General features: G+C 41.0%; 1 protein-coding gene across 1 annotated transcript; it reads right to left on the bottom strand.

Moving 5' to 3' along the window:
• Nucleotides 1–709: 709 nt before the first annotated feature.
• DHRS9 (dehydrogenase/reductase 9) lies at nucleotides 710–25448 on the bottom strand. Its single transcript, XM_046657846.1, has 6 exons — nucleotides 25367–25448; nucleotides 23051–23384; nucleotides 13303–13673; nucleotides 11835–12093; nucleotides 5921–6084; nucleotides 710–2758 (listed from the first exon to the last, which is right to left on the bottom strand). Exons 3-6 carry the CDS (start codon nucleotides 13613–13615, stop codon nucleotides 2535–2537), a joined length of 960 nt encoding a protein of 319 aa, XP_046513802.1. The 5' UTR covers nucleotides 13616–13673; nucleotides 23051–23384; nucleotides 25367–25448; the 3' UTR covers nucleotides 710–2534.
• Between the last annotated feature and the right edge of the window lie 207 nt (nucleotides 25449–25655).

The following is a 25655-nucleotide window of genomic DNA, read 5'->3' as shown; positions in this document are numbered from 1 at the left end:
TTAGCAGAATGCCCAGCACATATGTCCTCCAAAATATTATAGATAAAAATATGATACTTTCCCAATATATAAGCACAGAGCACAGAGAATATAACAAGTGATGGTGAGATGAAGTCTAGAAACCCATACCTCAGACTCCTGGTGCAGTGACCTCTGATATCCCTCCCACCCTGGTCTTGTGCTTTCACTGAGATTATGCCTTTATACTCCAAATAACCCCACCTTCTCATTTCCTTTAAAAATTGCTTGGGTGAATATATTTGGTTTTACTTTGAGGTGATACCATATTTGGGAGCATTTATTTAAGTAGAGCATTTTTTGGTTGGATGAAACAGGGAACTAAAAATTGTAGTTACTTGGAGAAATGAGCAAAGAATTCCAGTCTAGGCAAAACAAAGGAAATACTATTAGTTATGACTGGAATTGGTTGGAAGTTCAGCAAAGGTGGTTCCTGCAGATTCTAAAAGTCTAGGCAGCCCTGGAGGTCTGGAAGGTCAGAGAGCAGCAGGCCAGGCTTTTTCTTTTTTTTTTCTTTGCTGAGGAAGATTAGCCATGAGCCAACATCTGTTGCTGATCTTCCTCTTCTCTTGCTTGAGGAAGATTAGCCCTGAGCTAATATCTGTACCAATCTTCCTCCACTTTATATGTGGGTGGCCACCACAGCATGGCTGATGAGTGATATAGGTCCACCCAGGTTCTGAACCTGTGAACCTGGGCTGCTGAAGCAGAGTGTGCTGAACTTAACCACTACACCATGGGGCCGGCCCCTGGCCAGGCATTTTTAAAGCAGTGAAATGAAGACAAGATCTGAGAATTCAAAATGAGAAGGAGGAGCCCCTGCAAACAATGTTGGTGATCTTCAGCTCCAAGGGCCAGCTGAGCAAGAGTCACATAACCCATAGGGGGTTAATGCAACCAGAAGAAATCAGAGACCTACAGGTAGACTGTCTCTGGGGCTGGGGCCAAGACGGAGAGGACTTCACAGGAAGGTAGTGACAGTAGTTGAGATAACTTTGCCTGAGCCTTCTTCTATCTGATTCTTGCTGTGATTTTCTTCATTTTTATGCAAAAAGGGTGAGTGTATCTTCCCTCAAAATAATGAAATAAATGTCCAGGTGGACTGACACCATTGGAAATTTGAGTTTTCAAAGTCATCAACATGTTGTAAATGTGAAAGGAGAAAGTTACCTCATAAGCAGATGTTACTCATAACCAGATGTTACTCATAAGCAGATGTTTCCAGAAAAGTGAATGAAAATGAATAGAATTACTGGTATCTTCAAGTGAACATGGTTTCAAGCAGCAGATATCAAATATTTTCTTCACAGTAAGTTGTGTGTGTGTGTGTGTGTGTGTGTGTGTGCATGCCCACTGAATAATTTCTCTGGCTCTTTCAGCCTACATTATTCTACAACAAATGTTGCATTTTGACACTTCAGGCTTTTTCAAGTAAATATTCAACCGACCACTGTGAGTGATGCTGGGTGCTGGAATCTTGGGAAACATCCACTTAGGGCTCTGTTTCTTTGGGATGAGGTGTGGGCCCAGGGTCAACTCAATTTAGAACCATGAATGCGAGCAAGGAACAGGCCCGCTCTCACTGTAACTGAGGCTAAAGAGAGTCTTCTAATTTAGCTCTGTATCTTCAAGGGTCTTCAGAGACACCTCAAATACAGGATTTCCAACCATCTCAGGTGTAAGTTGTATCAGCTGTTCTGGGTCTTATTATATTTACAATCACCAGAATAAACGTAAATAGCCCCCATTTTTCTTCTTTCGGAATGAGTGGTTTCTCTGTTGTTGCCATCTTTCCACAGACAGCTGTGTGTGCGTCAGAGTTCACAGTGGCATTGAACAGGCTGTTCATTCTCCATAGCTCCCTCTAGAATAGATGGGCTGGCTTGTCTTGGGATCTCCCTACCTCCACTTTTTACCTATTTCTTTCTTTCAGTCCTCTTATTCCTTTTCCTCCTTTCCTTCCCTCCTACTAGTCCTACCTAGTGTTTTTCTGCTGCCCCTTCGCTTATACCAGTCACATATGTAAGGCTTCATTACCCTTCTTTCTCCTGCCCCATCAAAGCCTTCTGAACTGAGCTCCAGTTCGTCAGTCTTATTCTTAGCAAGATAACAGAGCACATCTAATCCACTTATGAAAGTATTCTACTTATCTCTGAACATTTTGATAAGGGATAAATATTTAACATTCAGGGGTTACTCGAAGTGGTGGGGACTAGAAGCATGGGGCAGGCAGCAATGGAGATCATTTTGGATGGGAAAGCTTTCAATTTCCCTTTCATCATACCAAGCAGGTAAAACCCAAATATTGGGCAGGTGCCATCCCTGCCCTTCTTTTCGAAGGCTTGAGAAGGGCCCCTGGGACATCACCAGTGATGGTGGGACCCCTTCATTTATCAAAAGAAGCATGATCTAAATGAGTCCATGTTGGATTAGGTAACGGATGACATTGAAAAGGAGACGTGTCCTTGAAATCAGCCAATCTCATAGCTGTGGGCAGGCATTTTTGGTCAGCTGAGTCACACTGCCTTGGGATTAGCCAGTTCTACTTTCTGTTTCAACAATAAAAAGTCTTGCAAAACTGCTGGCATGTGAGACAGAGGTATCCAGAAAGTCTTGGCATCTTTTCCAGCAGCATAATGGGTCTTAGGGAAGAGACTTGTGAGAGCGTGGTCCATGCACTCCACCACCAAGGAGAGGTCCATGTTCACAAAGGAGGAAGTGCCTTTCAGTTTGTTTAGACCTGTAAAAAGAGGCAAAAGCGCATTGACTCTTTGGATAACGGGGAAAAGGAGGAGTGTGTGAGGCTAGGGTGCGAAGGGGAGGATGCATGTGCAGGAATTTAGTTTGAATTTACCGTTATAATTGAGGCCCCTTGTGACATAGTTTCTATCTATTCCTCAGAAAAGGATGCAGCAGTGCTTTCTTTAGACCACTGGCTCTCAAACTTGAGTAGGCAGCAGAATCTCTTAGAGTGCTTGTAAAACCCAGATCACTGAGTCCCACTCCCAGCGTCTGACTCAGTAGGTGTGAAGTGAGGCCCAAGAATCGGCATTTCTTTTACTTTTTTCTTTCTTTCTTTTTTTTTTTTGTGAGGAAGATTGGCTCTGAGCTAACAACTGTTGCCAATCTTCCTCCTTTTTTGCTTGAGGAAGACTGTTGCTGAGCTAACATCTATGCCAATCTTCCTCTATTTTGTATGTGGGATGGCACCACAGAATGACTCTCTGAGCAGTGGGTAGGTCCATGCCCAGGATTTGAACCTACAAACCTTGGGCTGCCGAAGTGGAGTGGGCGAACTTAACCACTACACCACTGGGCTTGCCCCAAGAATTTGCATTTCTAATCAAGTTTCCAGGTGATGCTGATGGCCCCGGTCCAGGGTCAAAACTTTGAGAAGCGATGCTTTAAAGCAATGAGGGAAAGATACTTCGTAAAGTCTATTAGGCCCCTGAACCTAGCAAGTTACGGGTTTGATTCTGAATTTGTTTTAAGGGAGTACTATGTTTACAGCAAATGTGAGTGTGCACATGCGTGCGTGCACTCATGTACCATATGCCTCTATAATTCAGTGAATAAAGAGAGAATCATCCCCCAAAAGCCCTGACTCAGGAAGCTAAATGAATCCTGGTTCTCAGGCAAATGAAGTGTTTGAGTAGTGAGCTAAGATAGCTTTAAAGAGCAGGTATTTTATCAAGAGGTTGGCAATGGTTTAGACCATTCCTCCTATGCTCTTAAAACATACCTGAGTTGTGTCTTCTCAAGGAAAAATCTATTATTTTAAATCTTCCTTTCAACTTTAGGCCCCAGTAGCCACAAGTTGTTCAAAGAGCCTAACTGAAGGTACCTAATAAGTCTTAGTGGAGTCTTAATAGGACTCCACTTAATGGGAGTCAAACTCCTATTACTCCAGCCTGGGAAGTGAAGAAATGTGAGCTTAAATTTGTGGTCTGCTTTAGAACCTTGAGTCTGGCTGATGCAAGTCCTGACTTGGAGAATTCTACTAAGATCAACCAATGCAAAATTGGGCTCAAAGCCTTTGGGTACTGAGACAGGACAACAGAACCAGGGGCCAAGTCAAAAATAATTTTGAGATGAAGTTTGATGATATACTCATAGGCATTTAGAAAGTGTCAATGTCAATATCAAACAGAGAAAGCTCTTCTAAATGAGGAATTTTGTTTCTGAACCTACTGAGAACCTTCAAAGTCAGTAAGTGAGTGAGAAACAGAGCATCTAATGTCAGTGGTTCTAAACCTATAGTGACATTTTAGCACTGGGAGTTTTTGTCAAACAAGTCGTTCTAGTTGATATATATGTGTGTGTCTGTGCTTGTGTGTCTCCTCAGGAAGATCTGACTTGGCTCTTGACTCCACCTTGCAAACTCTTGGCCTTGAACCTTGCCACAGTTGGCTGTCTTACCAGGCGTCCTGATGAAGGGCAGGATCACAGCGTGGAGAGATAGAGTGACGCAAAGGGAGGTGGGGCCCTGTTCAGCTCAAAGCAGGAGCTTAGTAAGTGAGGAACATCAAGTCAACTTCAACAGGACCAGGAAGTTTGAGGTGGAGGTGGAGCCCTGACACAGGAGGTTCAACAAGCTCCTTAATGCCTTGTTCACATTATATGTGGCGCCCAAGAATAAATGGCAAAGTCAGGCTGCCTGGGTTCAAATCTGCCTCTTCCACTTTCTAGCTGTGCTACTTTGAGTGAGTTACTTCTCTCTGCCTGTTTCTATAAAATGAAGGTGGTATGTAATTCATAAGATTTATTTGGGCATTTTAAATGAAAGAGTCTATGTAAAGCTCTTAGAATGGTGACAAGGACGTGGTAAATGTTCACTATGTGTTAGTCATCATAGTCTAATCTTTATTATCATTCCTCCACCCCTGACTCAATCTCTTGACTTTTGTTACTTCTCCTTCCATCTCTGTTCCCCATGCATTCCTGCTCCAGAAAGTTTCTACCCAAAAAATCCTTTCTACCCACATAATTCCTGTCCTCTATGCTTTACTCAAACGTGACCTGTCTCATAAAGGCTTCTTAACCAGCAATAGTTTTTTTCCTGCTCTGAATTCCTTGGGCAATTAGAGACCACAACATCTAGCCCCCTTCTGGGCTGTTGGGCTATGTCTAATAAGTAAAGCATCAATTTCCTTGTATGCTGTACAATCTCTTTGTTTTATAGTCTCACTTGGTTACCTTTTGTTTTCAACTAGATTGTAAGCTAGTTACGGGTCAGAGTCTGAGTCTTTATATACATAACCTCCATAAATCCTGAAACAATGTTGAGTCAGAGGTTGGTGTTTACCAAAAACAGGAGTTTTACGTAGAAGTGAAGACTGTGGACTCTAGTCTGGGCATGACAGGTGGAGTTGTATAACACGGGGCAGGACATTTCACCTTCTCAAGCCTCTGCTCACTACTCCTGTAGTTCTTTTTTAAAGATTTCATTTTTCCTTTTCCTCCCCAAAGCCCCCGTTACATAGTTGTGTATTTTTAGTTGTGAGTCCTTCTAGTTGTGGTATGTGGGATGCCGCCTCAGCACAGCTTGATGTGTGGTGCCGTGTCCATGCCCAGGATTCGAACTGGCGAAACCTGCGCCACCAAAATAGAGCGAGCAAACTTAACCATTCGGCCACGGGGCCGGCCCCCTCCTGTAGTTCTTTAGAGAAGTAAATGACATAATTCATATGGTGCTTAGTATAGAACTTGGCACTTAGTAAATGTTTATAAACATTAGAAGCAAGAGATGGCACTGGAATCAATATGGGTCCCTGCTCCATATTTAAGATCCCTATTGGTGTATTACTGTGGGAACCTTATTTTTTTCATTTATAGTTGAGTGTCCTCCATGCTGCCTAGGACAAGGAATCCCAGAGGATCTTAGGTCCACCCAGAAACTCACTTTTTTCAATGTAACCTTCTCCATATTGCTGTTTGATGTCTGGAGACAGATGCTTCCAAATGGCGAGTTTTTTTTCGGTGGTCTTTAGTGGATCTGCCAACGCTGTTTTGAACAATCCTGGTTCAATGCATGAGACGTGCACGCCGAAAGCTTTCATGTCCCGTCTATGAAAAGAACCCGTTGAAGATGGTTAATCCAGGTTTATTTGGAGAATGTTTGCTATTTGGGTGACTATTTTCTGGTGAATCCTTTCATGGGATCACAGAATTGGGTGCATTGGAAAGGAGCATCTTGTTGTACCCTGTCATTTTGCAGGAAACTGATGTTCAAAGGGTGAAATGAAGGCTGGTTTAGTGGCAGAACAGGAAAGGGATCTGGATGGACCCACTCGCAGTCCAGTACTCCCCCTAAGCCATACTTAGTTGACAAGCATTTGGACTAAGGACAGGCTTCTTCTCAGGACTCAGAGCACCTAATGGTGAAATCGACTAATGACTGGCCTGGATGGACAAGTTAACCTTCATTCTAGGAATGTGAGGAGATTGCATCACAAATGAGGATATGCTATGGGACACAATGTGACAATCCCTGACCTGACTAACCTGCTCCCTATGCTGCTCAGCAAGCTCTTTTATCATGTCGCCTCAGCAAACCTGAAGTCTACTCATTTACTGGGCACCAAGGTTTTAGTGGAATCATGGTGTCCCTTTCTTTAAAGCAAATCAATGTATTACAAACCATTACATGAGTAATCATTTCTCACACTTAATTTATATTTCTACCAGGAGTTTATAAGAAAGTAATTATTCATTTTACAGAAGACTTCACCATAAAATTTTTTAAGAACTCTACCAGTGAGAAAATATGATTTAATTAATCTTAGGTTCTGATTTCTAGCAATATATCTATTGTTTAGTTTGAAGCATATTTTACTAAAATTGCAAATTTGCTTGACCTTGAAAGATTTTTAAAAGTATATTGCTTGCATTAAGAAAAAAAAGGTTATTTTCCAACTTAATTATATTTTACTCACCTATCATTTCATCTGCTTTGGACTTTAGACAGTAACAGGGCCAAGGGGGTATTTGGGAAGACTTGTCTGCCCAAAACTCATGAAAATAACGTACAATCTAGGGACAAATTGTTTAAAGCCACCCACCTAAGTTTACCAGGTAAGTAAAACCAGCGTGAAACCAGTATATAAAATACAACTTGTATAGCAAACACAACTGTAAAGAGCCCCAACCCTGTCCCAACTGGATTGCTGCCCCTAAACCCTCCTAGATGTAGAAATTCTGGAGCTGCCCCTGGACTGTGGCCTACATGCACAAAACCATTTCCAATACCATTTCCATGATTTTGAGAGAAATAAACATTCTTTATTCATTACTTTCAGGCATGGTATATCTGCACTGCAAATGCTACAAACCCTCTCGCGGAAATCTCTTTTTAAAAGTGAGTAAATCTCTAAAATACTAAAATTTTATTATGACATTGTTGCTGATAGAGTGGAACCAAAAGGCAACCAAGGAAACTAATGGAGGTTCTTCAAGACCTAGCTACCCAAAGTGTCAGCTCTGGCCCATGGGCAGCACTTGGGTGCTCGTTAGAAATGCGGAAACTCAGGCCCCACCTTAGAGCCACTGAATCAGGATCTGCATCTTGACAAGATCAAGGTGATTCATATGCACATTTACATTTGTGAAACATTGTTCTGACATTATTGTGTTTATTTCCCGGAAGAATCAAATCTGGCAACCTGATCAAATGGCAAAATGGAGTTGCTCTATCTTTATTAATCTCAGTGGGATAATCTAACCTTTTATTAGTAAGCTAAACCTAGATCCACAGTATAGATCATAAGCTCTGACATGTGCCTTCAACAAATACTAGATGAATAGATGGATGAATTGAAGAAAAGCCTGTATCTAATTTTGTATTCCTTCATGCCTATTACAGCACCATTCAGCCTGATACCTTCCATCTGCTTCTCTAGTCTCCTTCACCCTTCTGCTTGAATTGTATCCTGGGAGACTGACCTCGATTAACTGTATTTTGGCTTCTGTTGGGTACAGTCATTTGGGAGTATCGGCAGGAGATCAGAGGGAGAGATGAGGAGAGATCGGGCAAGTTATTCCTCCTGTGGTGTTGGCACTGGTTAATTTCATCCCTCAACTGAAGGTGACAGCCTTTATGTACCCAGGTTCTGGAACCTCCTTGTCCCTTCAGTCTTATGGACAGAAATGCCCCTGCTGTCATTAGCCCCTCGATACTACACTATCCTTTGGGATTTCATTATACAGCTCTCATGTTTGCAAATAATCCTGTGGATTAAACTCCGCAGGGTAAACTCAGCAGAGTAAACTCTGCTCCATTTACCCAATTTTAATTGCCTCCATTTCGTGCCAGAACCTTGACTGATACAACCACTTGCAATTTAGGGGCTTTGAACTGATACTGATAGGTTCTGGTTTCAGAGAAGATGGATTAAGCACACACACTCCTGTCTCTCCCACTGAATGCAGCTGCAATACCTGGACAGAAGGCATGCAATAGCTATGTAAGAAGCCTGAGGAGCAAATGTTAGTACAGTAGACCCCCCCTTATCCATGAGGGATACATTCCAAGACCCCCAGTGGATGCTTGAAACTGTGGATAGTCACTGAACCCTATATACGCTATGTTTTTCCCTATACGTACACACCTATACTAAAGTTTAACTTATAGATTAGGACAGTACAAGATTAACAACTGATAATGAAGCCGGCTTTGGGGCCATTAGTAAGTAAAATAAGGGTTGTGGATGCACTGGACAAAGGGATGAGTCATACTGGGCAGGATGGAGTCATTTTATCACACTGCTCAGAATGGCAAACAATTTAAAAATCGTGACTTGTTTATTTCTGGAGTTTTCTATTTAATATTTTTGGATGGCAGTTGACCACAGGTAACTAAAACTGAGGAAGGTGAATCTTCTAATAAGCACGGACTGTAACCACAGGCCCTCCAGGACCAGATTAACTGACCCCATCTTATCAACAGAGTAATTAAGAGTGGTTTTTCAGGAACTGAGACCCGTTGTCCAGTTCAGGCTGGTTGAGACCACCAACCTATCAACTGGGTCTGTGAAAATGCTCTATAAGTGAACCTTTTGATGCCAAGGAGCTAAAAATTCCACCCTCAGATCATGGTAACGCCATCATTTTGTGAACATGCGTCCTATGAAGAGGCATGAAGTTTGATTACACTTGTGCAGATCAATTACCTCATTTCTTACCTCCAATCATCTATCTCCACATTTCAGATCACCCTGCCTTTCATCCCCTAAATTGTGCCCCAAGTCCTGGATAAGGGTGACAGATCTGAGGACACACACCCCCTGTCTCCTTGCAGATCAGTCTCCAAAATAAAGCTACATTGGGGCCGGCCCGGTGGCGCAGCGGTTAAGTTCGCACGTTCCGCTTCTCGGCGGCCCGGGGTTCGCTGGTTCGGATCCCGGGTGCGGACATGGCACTGCTTGGCAGCCATGCTGTGGTAGGCGTCCCACGTATAAACTAGAGGAAGATGGGCACGGATGTTAGCTTAGAGCCAGGCTTCCTCAGCAAAAAGAGGAGGACTGGCAGTAGTTAGCTGAGGGCTAATCTTCCTCCAAAAAATAAAATAAAGCTACATTTCTTTTCCCAAAATGTGATGCCATAATAATTGGCTTTTTTATATGCATTGGGCAAGAGAACCCCAATTTTGTCTGTTAACAGCATGATTGTAGGCAAATTGGGGAAGAAGAGCAGATTTTGAAGTGCCGCTGGACCCCATGGTCTGAACTCAAATCAACCTGAACCTCAGAAGCAGAAGGAAAGAGTTCCAGGAGAGACACTATTCACAAACAGAGAAAACTCCAGGAGAAGCCCATTGATCTGGCTTGAGGAGTTGGCAAGTGGAATCCTAACACTCAGAGAAAGGGAGAGGAATCCTTTCTTCCTTCCTTGCTTTCTTTTCTCTGTTCTCTCTTAACCCTGCTCCCAGGTAACTTTGTGGCAATGGCAGTGGCAGCCCCAATAGTGCAGTAGTGGGGGCCTGTAGTTGCCTAAAACTCTGATGGAGGGGACTTTTCCTCTCCAATCAGAGTTACTGTAGTCCCAAGAGAGTGAGAAGAAACCCTGTTGCTTTTTGTCTCTCTCTTTCCTTCCATCACGTGGTCCTGTGCCTGTTACACACTTGGGAAGTAGATGACAGAATGGAGTAACTTCTGGCTGGAGGGTAGTCCCAGGAAACAAGAAACTGGAGAGGTCACAGAAAGTGAGGGGCCAAGGAAAGTGACCCCACCACGTTGTTCATGCACTGCACATGTGATGTGTGGATCTGACTCAGAGAACCCAACTACGGAACAGACCATCTTCTGCATATCAGACAGGCTACTGTGTAGTGCATACGTGGGACAGATCTGAAGGGCACAACAAAGGCTTTGAAAACTGAACAAATGTTGGAATCTCAAACCACAGAAGTTTGGTTGGAAGTTGTCACTTGAACACAACTTGGTCAATTGTCTGCTAAACAAAAATATCAACATTTTCTGTAGGACTTAAATGAGGCCCAAAGTCTCATATTACTCCAAGTGTTCAGCATACAATGCATAAAAAGAACTAGGCAAGTCTCAGCTCACACGGGAAAAGATAATGGACAGATGCCAATGCCGAGGTGACCCAGATGTTGGAATTATCAAAGTCTTTAAAGCAGCTATTATAAAGTGCTCCAAGACATAAGGGAAAACACTCTTAAAGTAATGGAAAGTTAGAAAGCTTCAGAAAAGAAAGGAAAGATATAAATAAGAATCAAATGAAAATTTTACACTTGAAAAATACAGTAACCAGAAGAAAATTTTTACTAGTTGGACTCAATAGCAAAATGAAGATGATGAGGAAAGTTGGTGAATTTGAAGATAGAGCATTAGAAATTATCCAATCTGAACAGCAGAGAGAAAAATGATTGAAAAGGTGAACAGAACTTTAGGGACCTGTGGGACAAAACCAAAAGGTCAAACATTTGTACTAGAGTCCCAGAAGGAGAACAGAAAGAGTAGATTGAAGAAAAGATGTTTGGAGAAATAATGACTGAAAACTCCCCAAATCTGTCAAAAGACATCAACCTACAGATTCAAGAAGCCCTGTGAACTTCAAACATAAACCCAAAGAAATCCATGCCTGGGGCATTGAGTTGGGCCTTTGCTAAATTGGTCCTCTGTTTTATGCTCTGGGGTTCCCTGGTAGGACAGAGCAAAAAGATGTGGTCAGGGCTTTCTTGTGGTAGTGAAATCTTCCCCTCTGATTAGCAAATTCCTGCTGTGAGTTTCATTTGGGAATGGAAGCATCAGAGGAAAGCTATTTTCTTGTCCTTGGGGTGAAGTGGGGGAGGTTACCATCCATTTAACTCTAGCATCTGAGATGTATGAAGATTTACGACCAGAATTTGCACCAAGAGAAAAAAAAGCTGCACAGCTGAGTCATTGCTTTGTGATAATTACATTACTTTACCAGATGCTTTTCTACCGAGGATTTACATAGGATAGTACTGTTGTGTCTGCAACTGACGTAAGATCAGTGGAGAGACCTACCCTGATTTAGCCTCTGCCTGTGATTCTCTAACAAACTAGCCTGTTGAATATAAATTCGCCACTACTATCCGCATCATGGATTAATGCAAAAAGTAAAAAAGACTTCAATAGACTTAGGTTCAGATCTCAGCTCTACCACCTACCAGCCGGTCACCTTGGGCAAGTTACTTAATCGCTGAGTTTCAGTGACATCATCTGTAAATTGGGAATAATTTAAAGCACTAAACAGAGTGTCTGGTACATAATAATCATTCAATAAATGTTAGCAACTGTTATTTCCTAATAATGTATCACTGTTTGCTTTACCTTAAGCTGTCGTTGAAGCCTTCTACTGCGTATTTGGATAGAGTATAACCTCCTCCACAGAATGCAAGTCGACCCCCAATGCTGGAGACATTGATAACCCTCCCTCGAGCTTTTTTGACCAAGGGAAGCATATTTAATGTCACATTGATGAGTCCAAACAGATTCACTTCAATAGGTTCTCTGTAGTCCTCCACCGTCAGCCAGTCGGTGGGAGCCAGCACACCGAGAACACCAGCGTTGTTGATCAGACCCCAGAGTCCTGGAACAGAACAGAGAGGAAAGAAAGGAGGTATGGTAGAAGGTGACACTTATATGGGCATCCTTGTTGGAAGTATGGCCCCTGCTTTGTACAATGGTGCCATTTCCTCCTGGTCATGCTCCTGCCCTGAAACACTGCAGTTTTAGGGAGTGGTAGCAGAGAGGGTAGGAGGCTAAGTTGAAATAGTTGAAGTTACGTTACTGGAATCCAATCTCACAGTTGTCCTATTTCTGGTTTTGAATGTCAAATACCTATACTGTCTCAGTGAGATGGTTTGCTTTTAAATCCCAGATGTAGAGTAAATGGGTTTATTTTTCCTACCTTGCTAGATGGCAAGGGCAGAGAATATTTATGAACTGTTCTATAAGGACAAAGGACAACATTCATCTGCTTCACATTTATTTTTGGTAAAAATTGTCATCATCTGCTTAGATTATTTTATGAAGGGAAACATTTAGCGTTGGTGAAAGGGTTTGGAATTTAAGCTTTAAAAATGGTCTGGAGCCTTATCAAACCATTGCTTTTGAGCTTTGGAGTCTCAACTATGTGATAAAGATGTGATAGAGAAAAATCACATACTTTTTTTTTTCTTTTGTGGGCCCAAGTATCTTCATCTGTTAAAATATTTCAAACTTCACTCAAACCGATAAAAGCCCTTTAGTTCAGAATGCAGCCATCTTAGCAGAATCTAACGCAGAATGAGGTCCACTGGCTCACTGCTCTCTCATGACTATCTGATAGACCGTGCTCAAATTCACAGACCTTCTTCTGCCTTTCCTACTGAAAATGTATGAGCTCTGGAAACATTTTGTAGTGAGAAGTGGGGCCCGGGTATCCACATGGCAATTTTGGGATTGCTCCCGTGTTCTCCTGTAGATGGTAGCCCTGTGTCCCTTTGCTCTGCATGAGGCTAGAGTAGCGCTTCATGGGAGAAGACAAAGAAAAGTCAATGCCTCCATCTCAATTCTAAGTTTACCCACTGGGACTTAAGACTGAGGGTAACTTGAGCTGTGTCTCTCACGTACACAGAGAGCTTGCAACTTGAAACTATTCAGGGGCTACCCTATGATTCCGCCAATCTTCTCCAGTACACAGCTGATATTTTAGGAGATTTTTCTTGAAAGGCCATTGAAAATCCCAACACATTTTATTTAGCTTTAGTTACTTCGCCACTCCCATTCCCTTTCTTCCTACACCCATAGCACTCACCTTTTTCCCCGACTTGGTCTTTCACCCACTGGGCAGTCCTCTTGACATTCTCTGGGTCAGTTACATCCAGAAGCACAGTGTGAAGCCTCTCTGAGGTTTCTGCCTTTAAAGCTTTTGATCCTGATTCAGTCAGGCAGGCAGCAATTACACGAAATCCTTTTTTATCAAAAGTTCTGGCTGCCAAGTTTCCAAAGCCCGTGTCACACCCAGTGATGAAAATGTACTTATCAGTGATGTCTGCAATCTTTAGTTGTCTTTTATAATTCCACAGAAAATGACAGAGGATCAGGAGGGCTAACAACCAAAAGAACATTTTTCTCCTGTATGTGACAGGGGTAGTCCTTTCTCGAACAATAAAAGAAGATGATGTCCTAAGTGTTCAAAATTAGAAAGAAAATTCAAATTAGAACCATCAAGATATTATAATCCATGAAATATTTTAATGTATTTGATAGATAGTTAAAAAATAATAACTCTTATTCAGTTGGTAAGATGACCAGTTAAGTGCTCAACCATCCCTCTAAATTAATGCAAAACCTAACCAAGTAGTAGTCAGAGAAAGAAAATGGAAGAGAGAGAGAGAGGTGCTGTGGCAAAGCTGGCAAGGGTCATTGTGCTGACATGGGAATTGGGTTGATGTGTCACTTATCTCATATGTGAATTTATCTATCTGAAAGATAGACTTTCACGTAAAATCTTACCTCTTGCTACTTCATGAAATCCAAGAGCACAATAGACTCAAAATCTACTAGAAAGTGTCATTCAATTGTAATTGTTCTATCAGACTCTTAATTATTTTCAGATTATCAGGAAAAGGAGAGTGTTCTGGTGTTGCCACTATAAAAACATTTCCAAGTTGGTTTCCATTTGCCTATTATAAATGGGTTAAAGTCATCCTTCAACCCAACTCTGAGGCCCTTACAACTCAATGTAGAGAATATTAAAGTTTTGAGGCCACCAGTGAGTTCAACAATAGAGAGTGAGATGAATAGGAAGAGATTGAGAGAGATGATGGCCAATGGCACAGCATCCCAAACCAAAGTCCTGAATCCTCAAATTCTGTCCTCTCTAGACACCAGCTTCTTGTGAGGAAAAAAATCACATGTATAGAGGACAAAGTACAACAAATTCATACTTTAAAACTGTGAAGCTTTAACCATAGATGCAGCAGAACTACCTAAAAAACTAATTTTGTCAGAGCTAGAGGCAGCCTGGGGCCTAAAATCAAACAGGCAGAAGGCTTCCTTTCTTCTTTCCTCAGCAGCCTGCACCTGCATTTCCCCTCAGCGTACATCACTTAAAAAGTTTTTTAAGGAAATTTCATTTCATGTACACTCACTACACCAATTTAGAAATATCATCACAATTATTTTTGAATTAAAAATAAATGTTGAAGAAAGAATACTGTATTTATTTTATACTCGTGACCATTTAAATGTATACTGCTATCTTGAAAGTTCCACTAATGACTATAAGGGTTTGGCTGCAAAAGAACAGTTGTGGATGAATCAGACAACTGTATCATTGAAAACAAGTGTAATATCAATTTGAAAGTATAATATTAAAAACATCTCCGGGAAAGATTTCCAACTATTTTGGGGTATAAAATTCCGCATATAATGCAATGTTTGTTATTTACAAAGAGAGCCAACACTATGACTTTTATGGCAGCCCGGGAAGAGTAAGCCACCTTGTAGGGGGAAGTGAACAGGAATCAGAGGGCCTTTGCCTGCTTGCCTCAGTTCTGAGCATCATGGCGGCCCAGGCCTCCTAACTCAGAGCCACAGGGCAACCCAAGGGAAGATCATCAGGTCCCTCCCCACAGAGGCACAGGCTTGGGCCCGTATTGGCTCTCTCAGCCTGTGGAAGAGGGGCCCCAGAAAGCACCACAAGTGCGAAAAACTTTATTTCCTTCCCTCATGACTCAGAAAGTTTCCTTGCTTTGCCCCGTGTCCACACAATATCATTGCCCTTGATCCGGATCCACCCTTAAAATCAAGAGGGTCCTTGAGTGCCTCGTGGAGCACAATTGATAGGACCTGAATTGAAGTTTAGACCTCATGGATGCTTCTGGAATCATGACTGTTTATGGACACTGCTTAAAAAGTACTTGCAAGGCCAAGCAATTTTAAAAACTTTGTTTTGACTTTATTTTGTTACAATTATTTCTTGTTTTTTCCTTTGACCCATTTTTTAAAACCACTTTTTTTTTCTGCTTGTAAATGTAACATGTTCACGGTAAAAAAAAAATTCAGTAAATACAGAAAAAATTAAACAAGGATGTGACCATTGTCACATTTGACTCAATTTTGAAACATTTTCTTCCAGTTTTTTTGCCTGTATATGTATTTCTTTCCCTAATAAGGAATATAAACATACACACAGAACTATGCACACACATGTATGTGCACACATACACACAATTTTATTTCTACTGCTGTATGAGGAACAGATTATTTCAGATATAAAATAACTCAGTGTAATATAGCTTCTTTACTCCTTAAGGAAGTTTTGGGCTCTGCTTTCACCTTTTTTTCCCACCAAAAGATGTGTAACTAAAGAAAGAAAGGGTAAAATAATTGTCAATTGCTAAAAACAAATCAGAAGTAGATACTATTTTAGTAAGTTTAGTAAGTTTGGGAAAAGTAGTTGAGTCTTGTGGTATAACTGTGATTATTTCTAAAGCAGTCAAGTTTTTAGACTATCCCAACTTAATAATTTGGTATAATTTCCCCAAATCTTTCTTGTGTAGGAGTTATTAACTTATTGCAAATCAGTGTCCATGAGAGGATTTCCCCTTCTCAAATATATACATTAAAAATGTATAATTTTGAGGGAGGGGTTTGGTGTAACTAACTCTTGCAGCACTGCATATTTACACATTTTAAGGAAATTTTAAGGAATGTATTCCCCACATGGATTCTGTAGCTTTCATTGAAATCCGAACTCCCATGGGAGCTATTTGAAGAAGGCGAATATTCGTGGGGTTTAATGTTCCCTGGGGCAGAGAGTGGAACGTTTCTGTGTTGCCGTCCTTTGCCGGGGCAAGCACTCCTCTCTGCAGGTTTAGCTATGGGTCTCATCTGATCCTCTCTACAGCCTTTTGAGTTAGAGATGGTATATCAGTTGCCTCATTTTATAGAAGAATTAATATGCCAACTAATAAATGTAAAAGCAATGATGGAATTAGAAATGGAATGATGGAATTAGAAATGGAATGATGGAATTAGAAAATCACCGTTTGGCAACTGGCCTAGTAACAATTGTCTTAGGCAAGAATGATCCATGGATGCTAAAACTAGTGGGTGAAATTTTGATGAGAAACAGTATTTATATGTTCTCAAAGAATCTCCCCATAAGACACATGCTAATTAAAAAGAGAGCAATAGCAATTTCACAGTGGAGGAAACTGACAGATACCACCACAACCGGGTGATAACAATTAACATCACTAGCTATGGGATAGACCAACATCGTGTGTCTCCTGGTACGGTGGAGTGGGAAGGACACAGCAGCACCTCTGTGCATAACCAGAAGCTAATCATGCAGGAGGACACGTCCTGGAATTCTACACAATATATGGCCTGTACTCTTCAAAAATATCAGTCATGAAGGAAAAGAAAGACTGAGAACTGTTCCAGATTAAAGGAGACTAAAAGGATGTGACAACTCAATGTAGCATGTGATCTTGGGCCAGAAAACCACTGTTTTTCTTTTGCCAGAAAGAACATTATTAGGTCAACTTGTGAAATTTGAGTGAGATCTGTAGATCTGATAAATAATATTGCATTAATATTAATTTCCCAATTTTGATAGTTATACCATGATTATGTAGAAAATTCCTACTTTTTAGGAAATACACATTGAAGGATTTAAAGATTACTAAGGAGCACCGTGTCTTCAATTTATTCTCAAACAGTTCAGAAAATAATAATAACATATATGTAAATAAACATATTAAAAATACACATATATGTGTATAAAGAGAGAATGAGAATGAAAATATGGTAAAATGTTAACACGGGGAATCTGGATTATACTATTCTTTTAACTTTCTCATAACTTTGAAATTACTTCAAAATAAAAAGTTAAAAATTTGGCTAGAGAAAATAAAACATTTTTTTTCAGAGAAAAGACTTCATTGGACTGCTTTGGGTTCCCCGCACGTAATAGGTAAGAACCCCAGGACTTCAGAACCTAGTGAGCTTGGTCACCAAGTTTCCTGCCTTCTCCTCTTTTGGAAAGTTCACCTTCACAACCACTGGAGAAAAACAAAAACTCAAACCAAAGCAGTCAGACTCCCTCTTCCCTCCTTATCATCTCCATCTCCCCCTCAACCTCCTCCTTACCTCGCCAAACTCATTTTCCCTGGTGATGACAGATAAGAGCGTTTCAGTTGTTAAGAATGGGCTCACATTAAAATGTGTTGTCCTCATTAGGTACACCTCTGGACTGAGGGTCATTTCAGATGCTGGTGTCCCAGCCTGCAGCCTAAATCTAAGGGACTGTCAACTTTTTGACCTAGAGTTTTGCAAACCCTCACCCCAAATATTATTGTCCAAAAATATTGGTTCATCTTCAATCCCTAAGGTTCACATTCCTCTAGGTCATTGGTCTAAGTCAGCCACAAACCAACACACACCTTTGGCCTCTAATAGTATTTTAGCCAAGAGGCCACCTCTGAACAGCAGCCCTTGGTCAGAGTCATGGGGAACATGACCTGTATACAGAAGCTGATTGATGGCTGATTGGTTCATTGATCATTGAGAAGTAAATGAGTAACAGCAGTAATAGGGCTGCTTCAACCATGCTCTGCTGGCTGTGGTCACTTCCACATGGCTCCCAGACCCAACAATTCAGAGACTCGGCACCGACCTTAGTTGTTGGGTTGTTTGCTTCTCTGCTATGTCTCCCAATTTATCTCACAACAAACTGCTTAAAAGGGATACAATCTCTTGGCTCAAGGCAAGATGCGCCTCTGACTGTATCAGTCCTCTTAGCACCCAGTGCCTAGGAGCCTCCGGGCTCATCCAGGCTCAGAACAGAGGAAGGGAAAGCAGATCTGCAGCCCCTACACTGCCATGCAGGAGAATGGGTGCAATTCTAAATATACATCCTCTGAACTGGTCAAGGAGATTTTTTCTTAATCCAAAAATAAACACTAGCCACTTTGCTAGTAAAAATATGGGAAGCAAGGACCGAGGCCAGACAAACACACACACACACACGTGACAATAGGGCACGGGTTAGGAGCCCAGGCCTCAGAATCAGGCAGGTAGAGGGTCACTCTCAGTTCCTCTATCATCAGAAGGCCTTTGGACAAATTACTTATCTTGTCTTAGCCTCTATTTTCCTATCTGTAAAACAGAGATCATAGCATCTATGTTGGAGAGTATCTGATAAAATAGTGACTTAACGCCTGGTACACTGGAAGAGCCTTCTCATTATGGCAGGATCACTTTCACTTTGGGAGAGTCTGCTATATGCATTGCTCATATCTAGGCATGGGGTTCTCAGCCTTGGTACTTTGGATATTTGGGCCCAGATAACTCGTTGTTGCGGGGTCCCTCCTGTGTATTGCAGGATGTTTAGCAGCACCCCTGGCCTCTACCCTAGATGCCCATAACCCCCTTCCCCAGTTGTGACAACCAAAAATGTCTCCAGACATTGCCAAACGTCCCCGGGGGGACAAAATCACCCCCGGTTGAGAACCACTGCTGTAGAGCTTGCTCGTCTTGGGGGTCCAGAGCTTCACAGCCCCCAGAGCTACTTTCTCTGGGAACTCAGTCATTTGGTTCCTTGGTAGTGCCACATTGAAGAGAGTTTATTTTTTTATAGCCTTACCAGAAAAGTTTTGTTATTTATAAATATTACTCATATCTTGCTGCTGTAAGCATTAATTTCTATGATTTAGGAAAAAAAAATGTCTTTTTGTCATAGGAGGATAGGAGGCACTGAATAAAGCCAAATTCATGTATGACACCACTTGTGAATTTAGAAATTACTAAATTAGCACTCACAGCATTTGCGAGGCCTAAATTCTGGCTGAGGATTTTGAGTTTGGTCCGCTACAGACTCCTCTGGGGGGCCCCTTCAGGTGTGGCCAGTTGACTCAATAAAGTTCACAATATGCTCCTAGAAAACCCCTGGCCCTTGGGATTCCCAGTTGACCCAGTCAAGTAGGAAGGAGATTACTCTGCTATGGTTTATTGAGTGCTCACCATATTCTAGGTCCTCCACTAGGATCCATGAATATTTACCTCATGTAAACCTTATAATGAAATTATCTCCATTTTATAGATGAGGAACCAAATTTGGAATTGCATGTTAATTGGCTCAAGGTACAATTGAGGTGCTGTTTCGAGGACTGTTTCCAGGCCCCTCTGATCCCACCATCCATGCTTTAATCCTCGGCTCCATGGCCACCCAGATTCCCACTCAGCTCTGGGGGGTCTGGGCTATGGGGCACTTCTCTACATCGTGGGTGCCTTGCGTGATACTTGGCAGTGAGTAAACAAATGTCGTGGAAGGAAAGAACAAAGAGACAGAGAGAAGAAGGAAGTCTCCACTCTAACCCAGGGTCCTGGTGATAATTGGATTAGTCTCTGAGCCCTCTGAATCAGCAGGCCCAAAGGATAATAATAATAACAATACAATATTCACACTTCCTAACTTTAAAAAATTTTGAAAAGTGTTCAAGTAATATTTATGTCATTCACCTGTCAAGATATTTCTGTGAGCTAAGGAGGGTAGTTACCATACATAAGGTCATCTGCCAGAGGGTGAACAAAATAAAAATTTTGATCTTTGACCTCCTAAACTTGTTAAAAAGAACCAGTTCCTTTTTTAAAAAAGGAAGAACTGCAAAGAGATTAACACATTATCAGTCAATCAGAAAATAATTTTTCAAACTTCTCTAACATACCACAAAGATTCAAAAGGAACCAAGAAAGGAGAACTAATTTTCTCTTTCATTTGCCTGCAAAATGCTTAAAAATAGTAACTGTTTGTAGCTATGAGAAAATATTGCAACTTGATTACTGTCCTTGTTCACGTCTGCTTTTTTTTTTTTAACTTTCTCTTCCTGAGTTTCTTTTCCAAGGAAAAAGTCTAAAATGAGATCCTTTGATTTCACTTCCCTTATTCATCTTTCTCTGAGCTTTGAAAATAAATGACACAGTTAAAAAAAAACCCAGAAAGTAATATCTTAATGTTTCATTGTCATAGGTATTTTTGTAAGAAATGGAGGGTCCTTTCTGGATACTTCCTCCTGCAAGACCTGATTTTCTTCCCACATAACTCCATGAGGGGCTTTATTTTAGAAAGCAACACCAAAACTAGTTAATCACACCGACTGAAAGGAATTTGTAGAATCTTGATCTACTTTCAATTTGTTGCAATCCTGGCCTAGGTAGAATCAACAACTAAGTTGTTTATCTAGATACATCAGTTAGAGAGCATTTAGCAATAGCTTTCTAAAATGTTTTCTTTTTGAGGTTCTCTTGCACAAGCTTCCTAATGTGGACAGCAGTCTGCACATGTATGTCCCTCGTACATTTTAATATTGTAAACCTGGTTAACTTAGACCAAACTCCTTTTTATTTTTACCTTTTCATTGAAGTAAGAAATTGTATTACTTCTTAACCCAAGCGGCCTTTCAGAGATTTCTGCTGAGCTTTTCTTTAAGAAAAATGAACTTTTGGACCTAATGACACATTCATAAGACTGATGAATTATGTTTCTGTGGAAAAAATGGTCAATTTGGGCACCCAGAAAATTTAAAAAGATTTTTTAAGTGGAGCTAAGGGATTCTACAAGAAATAGGCTTACATTAAGCAACAAATGCTCCTTTGAGGGTCTGATTAAAATAATAACGATGATTATGATGCTGCTGCTGGTATAGTTGAGATGAATATATTCATCATCATGGAAAGTAAGTTTCCTCGCTTACTGGGCTGAAGAAACTCCTCCAGCAGTTACCTTTCCCTCGAATCCTGCTTCCTGCAGGAGGAAGGTGGCCCCTGGTACCCAGACTCTGCTTTGCATAGTGGGACAGTGAGGTGTGGAGAGTGTATGTCTCCGCTGCGGGCTCAGACAGACTCCTAGCAGAGGTGTGCCAGCGCACTTTTTAGTAGGGAGGCCCTCATAGATTGACGTTTTGTATTTTTAGTCCTAAGGATAAAAGGATCTCTGATTTTCTTTCGCCTTCTCTCAAAACTTTGTAATTTTAATTTGCCATAACCACCATAGTTATTAATTTGTTAATTAATACTCCTGGTCCCTCCTAGGTTTATTATTTTGCCAATATGCTTCCTAACAGTATTGGTAGGTTAAGAATTATTGTTAAAGACGTGGTTACTGAATAAAAATTGCTAACTGGAAGAGATTATATATTGTATATTATTATAGCTTATAGTTACAATGCTTCAAAGAAATTTAGACTATAGAAAGAACGTTAGATATAGAAGCAGAAAGTGTGTTCTAAGCTTCAGTACGTTTGTTTCAATAGCAGTTATCTTCGGGCAGAAGAAAAGATCTGAGTTTTTAAAGACAGTACCTTAAGATACTAACATTTGCTATAAGGACTTTAAGAACAAGTCCCATTTTTCCCGTGTGAAATGTATGAGATAATAATGTTTTCCTTGTATTTAAACATTGAGATTTGTTCTAAAAATTGGACACACTTTTCAAGTCTCAAAAATACAACACAAATGTGATACAACACTTAAATTTCATTTTATGCAGCATCAAGCCAAGGATATTTTTAGAGAACCTAATATATGCCAAGGAATACTAAGATAAATAAAGCACAACTCTTATCCTGGAGTTAAGAGTGTAGCGGGACACTTCAGAACTATTTGTCCAGCCCTAAATTGATTTTTAGTTTAGAAATGTGGTTTTTTAAACTTTTCCCCCAACTGCTAAAGATCAACTTACTGAGAGAGAGCATGTACCATAGCACCATTTGAATAATAAAACCTTTAATAAGGGCTGCCAGGGTAAGTGGCAGAGAAGCCACTAAACTGACTTTTTCTGTTTCCCATTGAGTGTTGGGAGTCAAAGTGAGAATAGAGTTCGACTCGGTCCGCCATCCAATGTCTTTCAGGTAAAATACCAACCACTTTACCATCAAATGGAGAGTAAATATCTAAAACGGGTTTATTGCTGTCATCCCAGTATCCAGGAACCCAGTGTGCCCTGTGAGCAGTTCCTTTGCTTCCTTCTGACCCAAAAGGCATTTTTCTCACTCAGTTTAGTGTGTGTGTGCATTTGCCTAAACTAACATCTGGTAACATTGGTAAAGCAGGTGGGCAAACAGATCAGACCCACAGTTGGTAGCCAAACTGTTGTTCCAGAAAGAAACTCAGCCAAGATTCCTCTCTTTGAAGCCCCTCCCCGCTCCAGTTTCCAATTTTAATTATAAGACTCACAGATGGTGTTGAAAAGGCACAGAGAGAATAACCAGATGTAAATTTAATTGTAACTCTAGTGCTAAAGAACATTCAAAGGGAGACCTGGGGAAGTTCAAGGCAAGGTCCTGGGTGACATTGACATCACCTCTATGGTGAGATGGACCCAGTGCTCATCACAGCCTTCTAATATATTATGATTATTTTTTTATAGTGACAGTTGACCACAGTATGAAAGACAACTTGATTAATTCTGTAAGAGTGAGGAAAATCAAAGACAGTTGGCAGCTTGACATAAGAAATGAAGGAATAAATGACAAAACTCAGTCATCAGTTACCTTATTCAAGATGAACTGGGACACAAAAGCTGTTGTGGACTTGCTGGGCTGATTGCAACCTGCCCGCTGCGCTGGAGGAAGGAAGAGTTGAGCCACCCTGACCTCGCTGGTCCTCTTGTGGTGGAGGAGCCTGGGCTGCCGTCCGTCAAGCTTTGAGTACCAACATGTGTGAGGAGTGCTCAGGTTCCCAGTTTGTGAGTCACCCTCCTTGTGACACTGGGTGATGACTAAATCTCTCTTCAGTGGCTAAAGAAGCCAAGAAGCTGTGGGTCATGTGTTTCCAAAGAAATTGCAGTATCTTCACTAGATTAAATTCAGCAACCTTTAGAAGGGACTTAAAAATGATCGATAACATTCCTTTAACTGTGGGTACAATCAAAATTGTACCAAATTTTGCTGAATTGACCAAATTCAGCAGCAGAAATAATGTAACATGGACGCATTTTGTAAACTGCCTGGTGCATTGTTTTAATCATTTAATTTTTAAATTATGACTGTTGTTCATGATCACTAGGTTTTTTTTTTCTTCCCGTTAACATGCCTCTGCTGATTCAGTACTCCTTCCCTCCTAAGATAGTAGCTGGGGAGGATCCATCTCTGATGATTCTTTTCACCTCCCCCCTTTTTTTTTAACATTGGTGAGCAAGGAGATCAAAACAATTTAATGAAACAAGATTTTAGACTTATTTATGAGTCTTAATTTGTATTTTAAGGTATGACAAAGAGATCTTACTGAAGCGGTTTCTGGAACTTAGATCACTGAGAATAGGAAAGGATGCTCCCTCCCTTCCCAGAGTTGGTCTGTTTCAGAGCTTATCACAATCCTTGCAAGACATTTGGTCCTGTCCCAAACTCCATAAGACATTTGGTCCACACCAAAAGGACCAAATGTCTGCTAATCTGTCACAATCGACCTGGCATGTCCTGGGACTGCAATGGAAAGTATTGAGGCTGCAGGTGACGAGGGTGAAGAGATGGTGCTAATATGCACCCCCTACCCTCACTACAGACAGGCGCATACGAACTCCACTGATTGTTTAGTTTCAGTTTCCTTATATACCAATTTTCTGCTGTAAGTCTCAGATTTCCTAGGCTTCTGTGTTCCTTCTTTGAAAAATACAGTTTATTATGGTTTAGCTGGGGTGACTGGATGAATGAACATGTCTGTCTAGGTAGAGTCTAGACACTGCTATCACCCTGGAAATGAAACAGAGATATTTTTTCTCCAAAAGAACAAAAAACTAAGACTGAAATTTACTCAGCTAAAGGTTTAGGCTGCCAAATAGACTTCTTCCCCTTTAACATTCCACAAGTCAAGGATTAAATAGAAAACCTCTTAGAGAAATAATACATTGACTAAACCTACATGAAGAAAGACATAAATGGTTAGTGTTGGACCCTTCCTGTGAGCAAGTTATTGTCACCAAGAGGTGGCAAGAGCTATAGGCACCTGGGCAGTCATGGAGCAGAGAACGGAAAAGGGCAAAGAAAGGCTGTAACATTAGTAAGTTTTTCTGATTCAATACTCTTATGTAGTGCAGCCCTGTTTTTAAAACTTCCCGAATAGGCTTTTCGAAAAATCAGATGTTTTGACAGATTTGCATATCGAGAACTGGAATTCTTGCCATGTGTCTGGATCCCTCAATTCCAGTGGACCCAATGTAAGAGTTCAGTTTCAATAGCCCTGGCACCAGTGTTGGAACACTTGCTCTCCTTGTCAAACAGTCCCATTTAGGTGTTCAGTTAATGGAATCGTTTGTCACCAATGCCTTATCTGGACTGTAAGCATATCTGCATTCAAATTCACATCTTAAGTGCTAAATTTTCTTTCATTCCATTCCTTAATAAGGTAACCTATGAGTGCAAAAGTGCGAATTTGTTCAGAACTCTGCCTACGTTAGACTTCTGGTCATCAAAGGTGATGTACAAAATCCAGAACCAAATTGCTATTCTATTTTTTTCCTAGATCCTTTTTAAAACAGAAGATTGCACTGTGGATTTCATTCAGATGTAAATTTCGACGTTGATCATTGGGTGGTAATTAAATAGGGGTTAAGCTAGATACTGCCATAGACAAAACACTAAACATGAGACTCTCCTTTTTCTTCTAAATTCATGTGTTCCTCATATTTCCCTCCAATTTCAGCTCAAGGGTGCCTTCTCTATCCTTTTCCAGACACCAAAACACAAGGAGAAGATCCAGATTCAAGGCTGTCTCAAGTGACATACATCGGGCTTCTTGCAACTGCACCATGCTGGGGTGCTCCAAGCCACAGATAATCCTGAAATGGGAGTCGAATGGAGAAAAGCACTTACCCCAGCACTACAGGCTATGGTCGATCCAACTCCTGGAATATGTCTGGTGTCACTCTTGTGGGGTGCCAAGGGCAAGGCTGTTTCTGGAGTGTCCATGTTGACCTCCTCCTTCGTGGCCTAATAAGGCAATCATTTCTTCAAGGTTATTTTCAGTGGAGTGTGTTTCTCTGAATAACTATGAATTGGCATCATGACTTCACATTTTAAAAAGTGGCCTTTGTAATTTATGCCTCCTCCCTCTGTCTACAGACAGCTCTCTTGGTTCCACTATAAAACTCCCCTTACTACG

The sequence above is a fragment of the Equus quagga genome, chromosome 4 (genome assembly GCF_021613505.1).
Source record: "Equus quagga isolate Etosha38 chromosome 4, UCLA_HA_Equagga_1.0, whole genome shotgun sequence".
NCBI lineage: Eukaryota > Metazoa > Chordata > Mammalia > Perissodactyla > Equidae > Equus > Equus quagga.
This window is presented reverse-complemented; position numbering and strand designations above follow the sequence as displayed.

Bases quoted from the DNA above. Each gene is read 5' to 3' on its own strand.
- DHRS9 (XM_046657846.1), bottom strand. From the start codon at position 13,615: ATGTTCTTTTGGTTGTTAGCCCTCCTGATCCTCTGTCATTTTCTGTGG. The intron at 12,094-13,302 runs GTGAGTGCTATG...GTTCTGTTCCAG, and splicing joins AGACCAAGTCGGGGAAAAAG to GACTCTGGGGTCTGATCAAC. The intron at 6,085-11,834 runs GTAAAGCAAACA...TTCTTTTCATAG, and splicing joins GGCTTCAACGACAGCTTAAG to ACGGGACATGAAAGCTTTCG.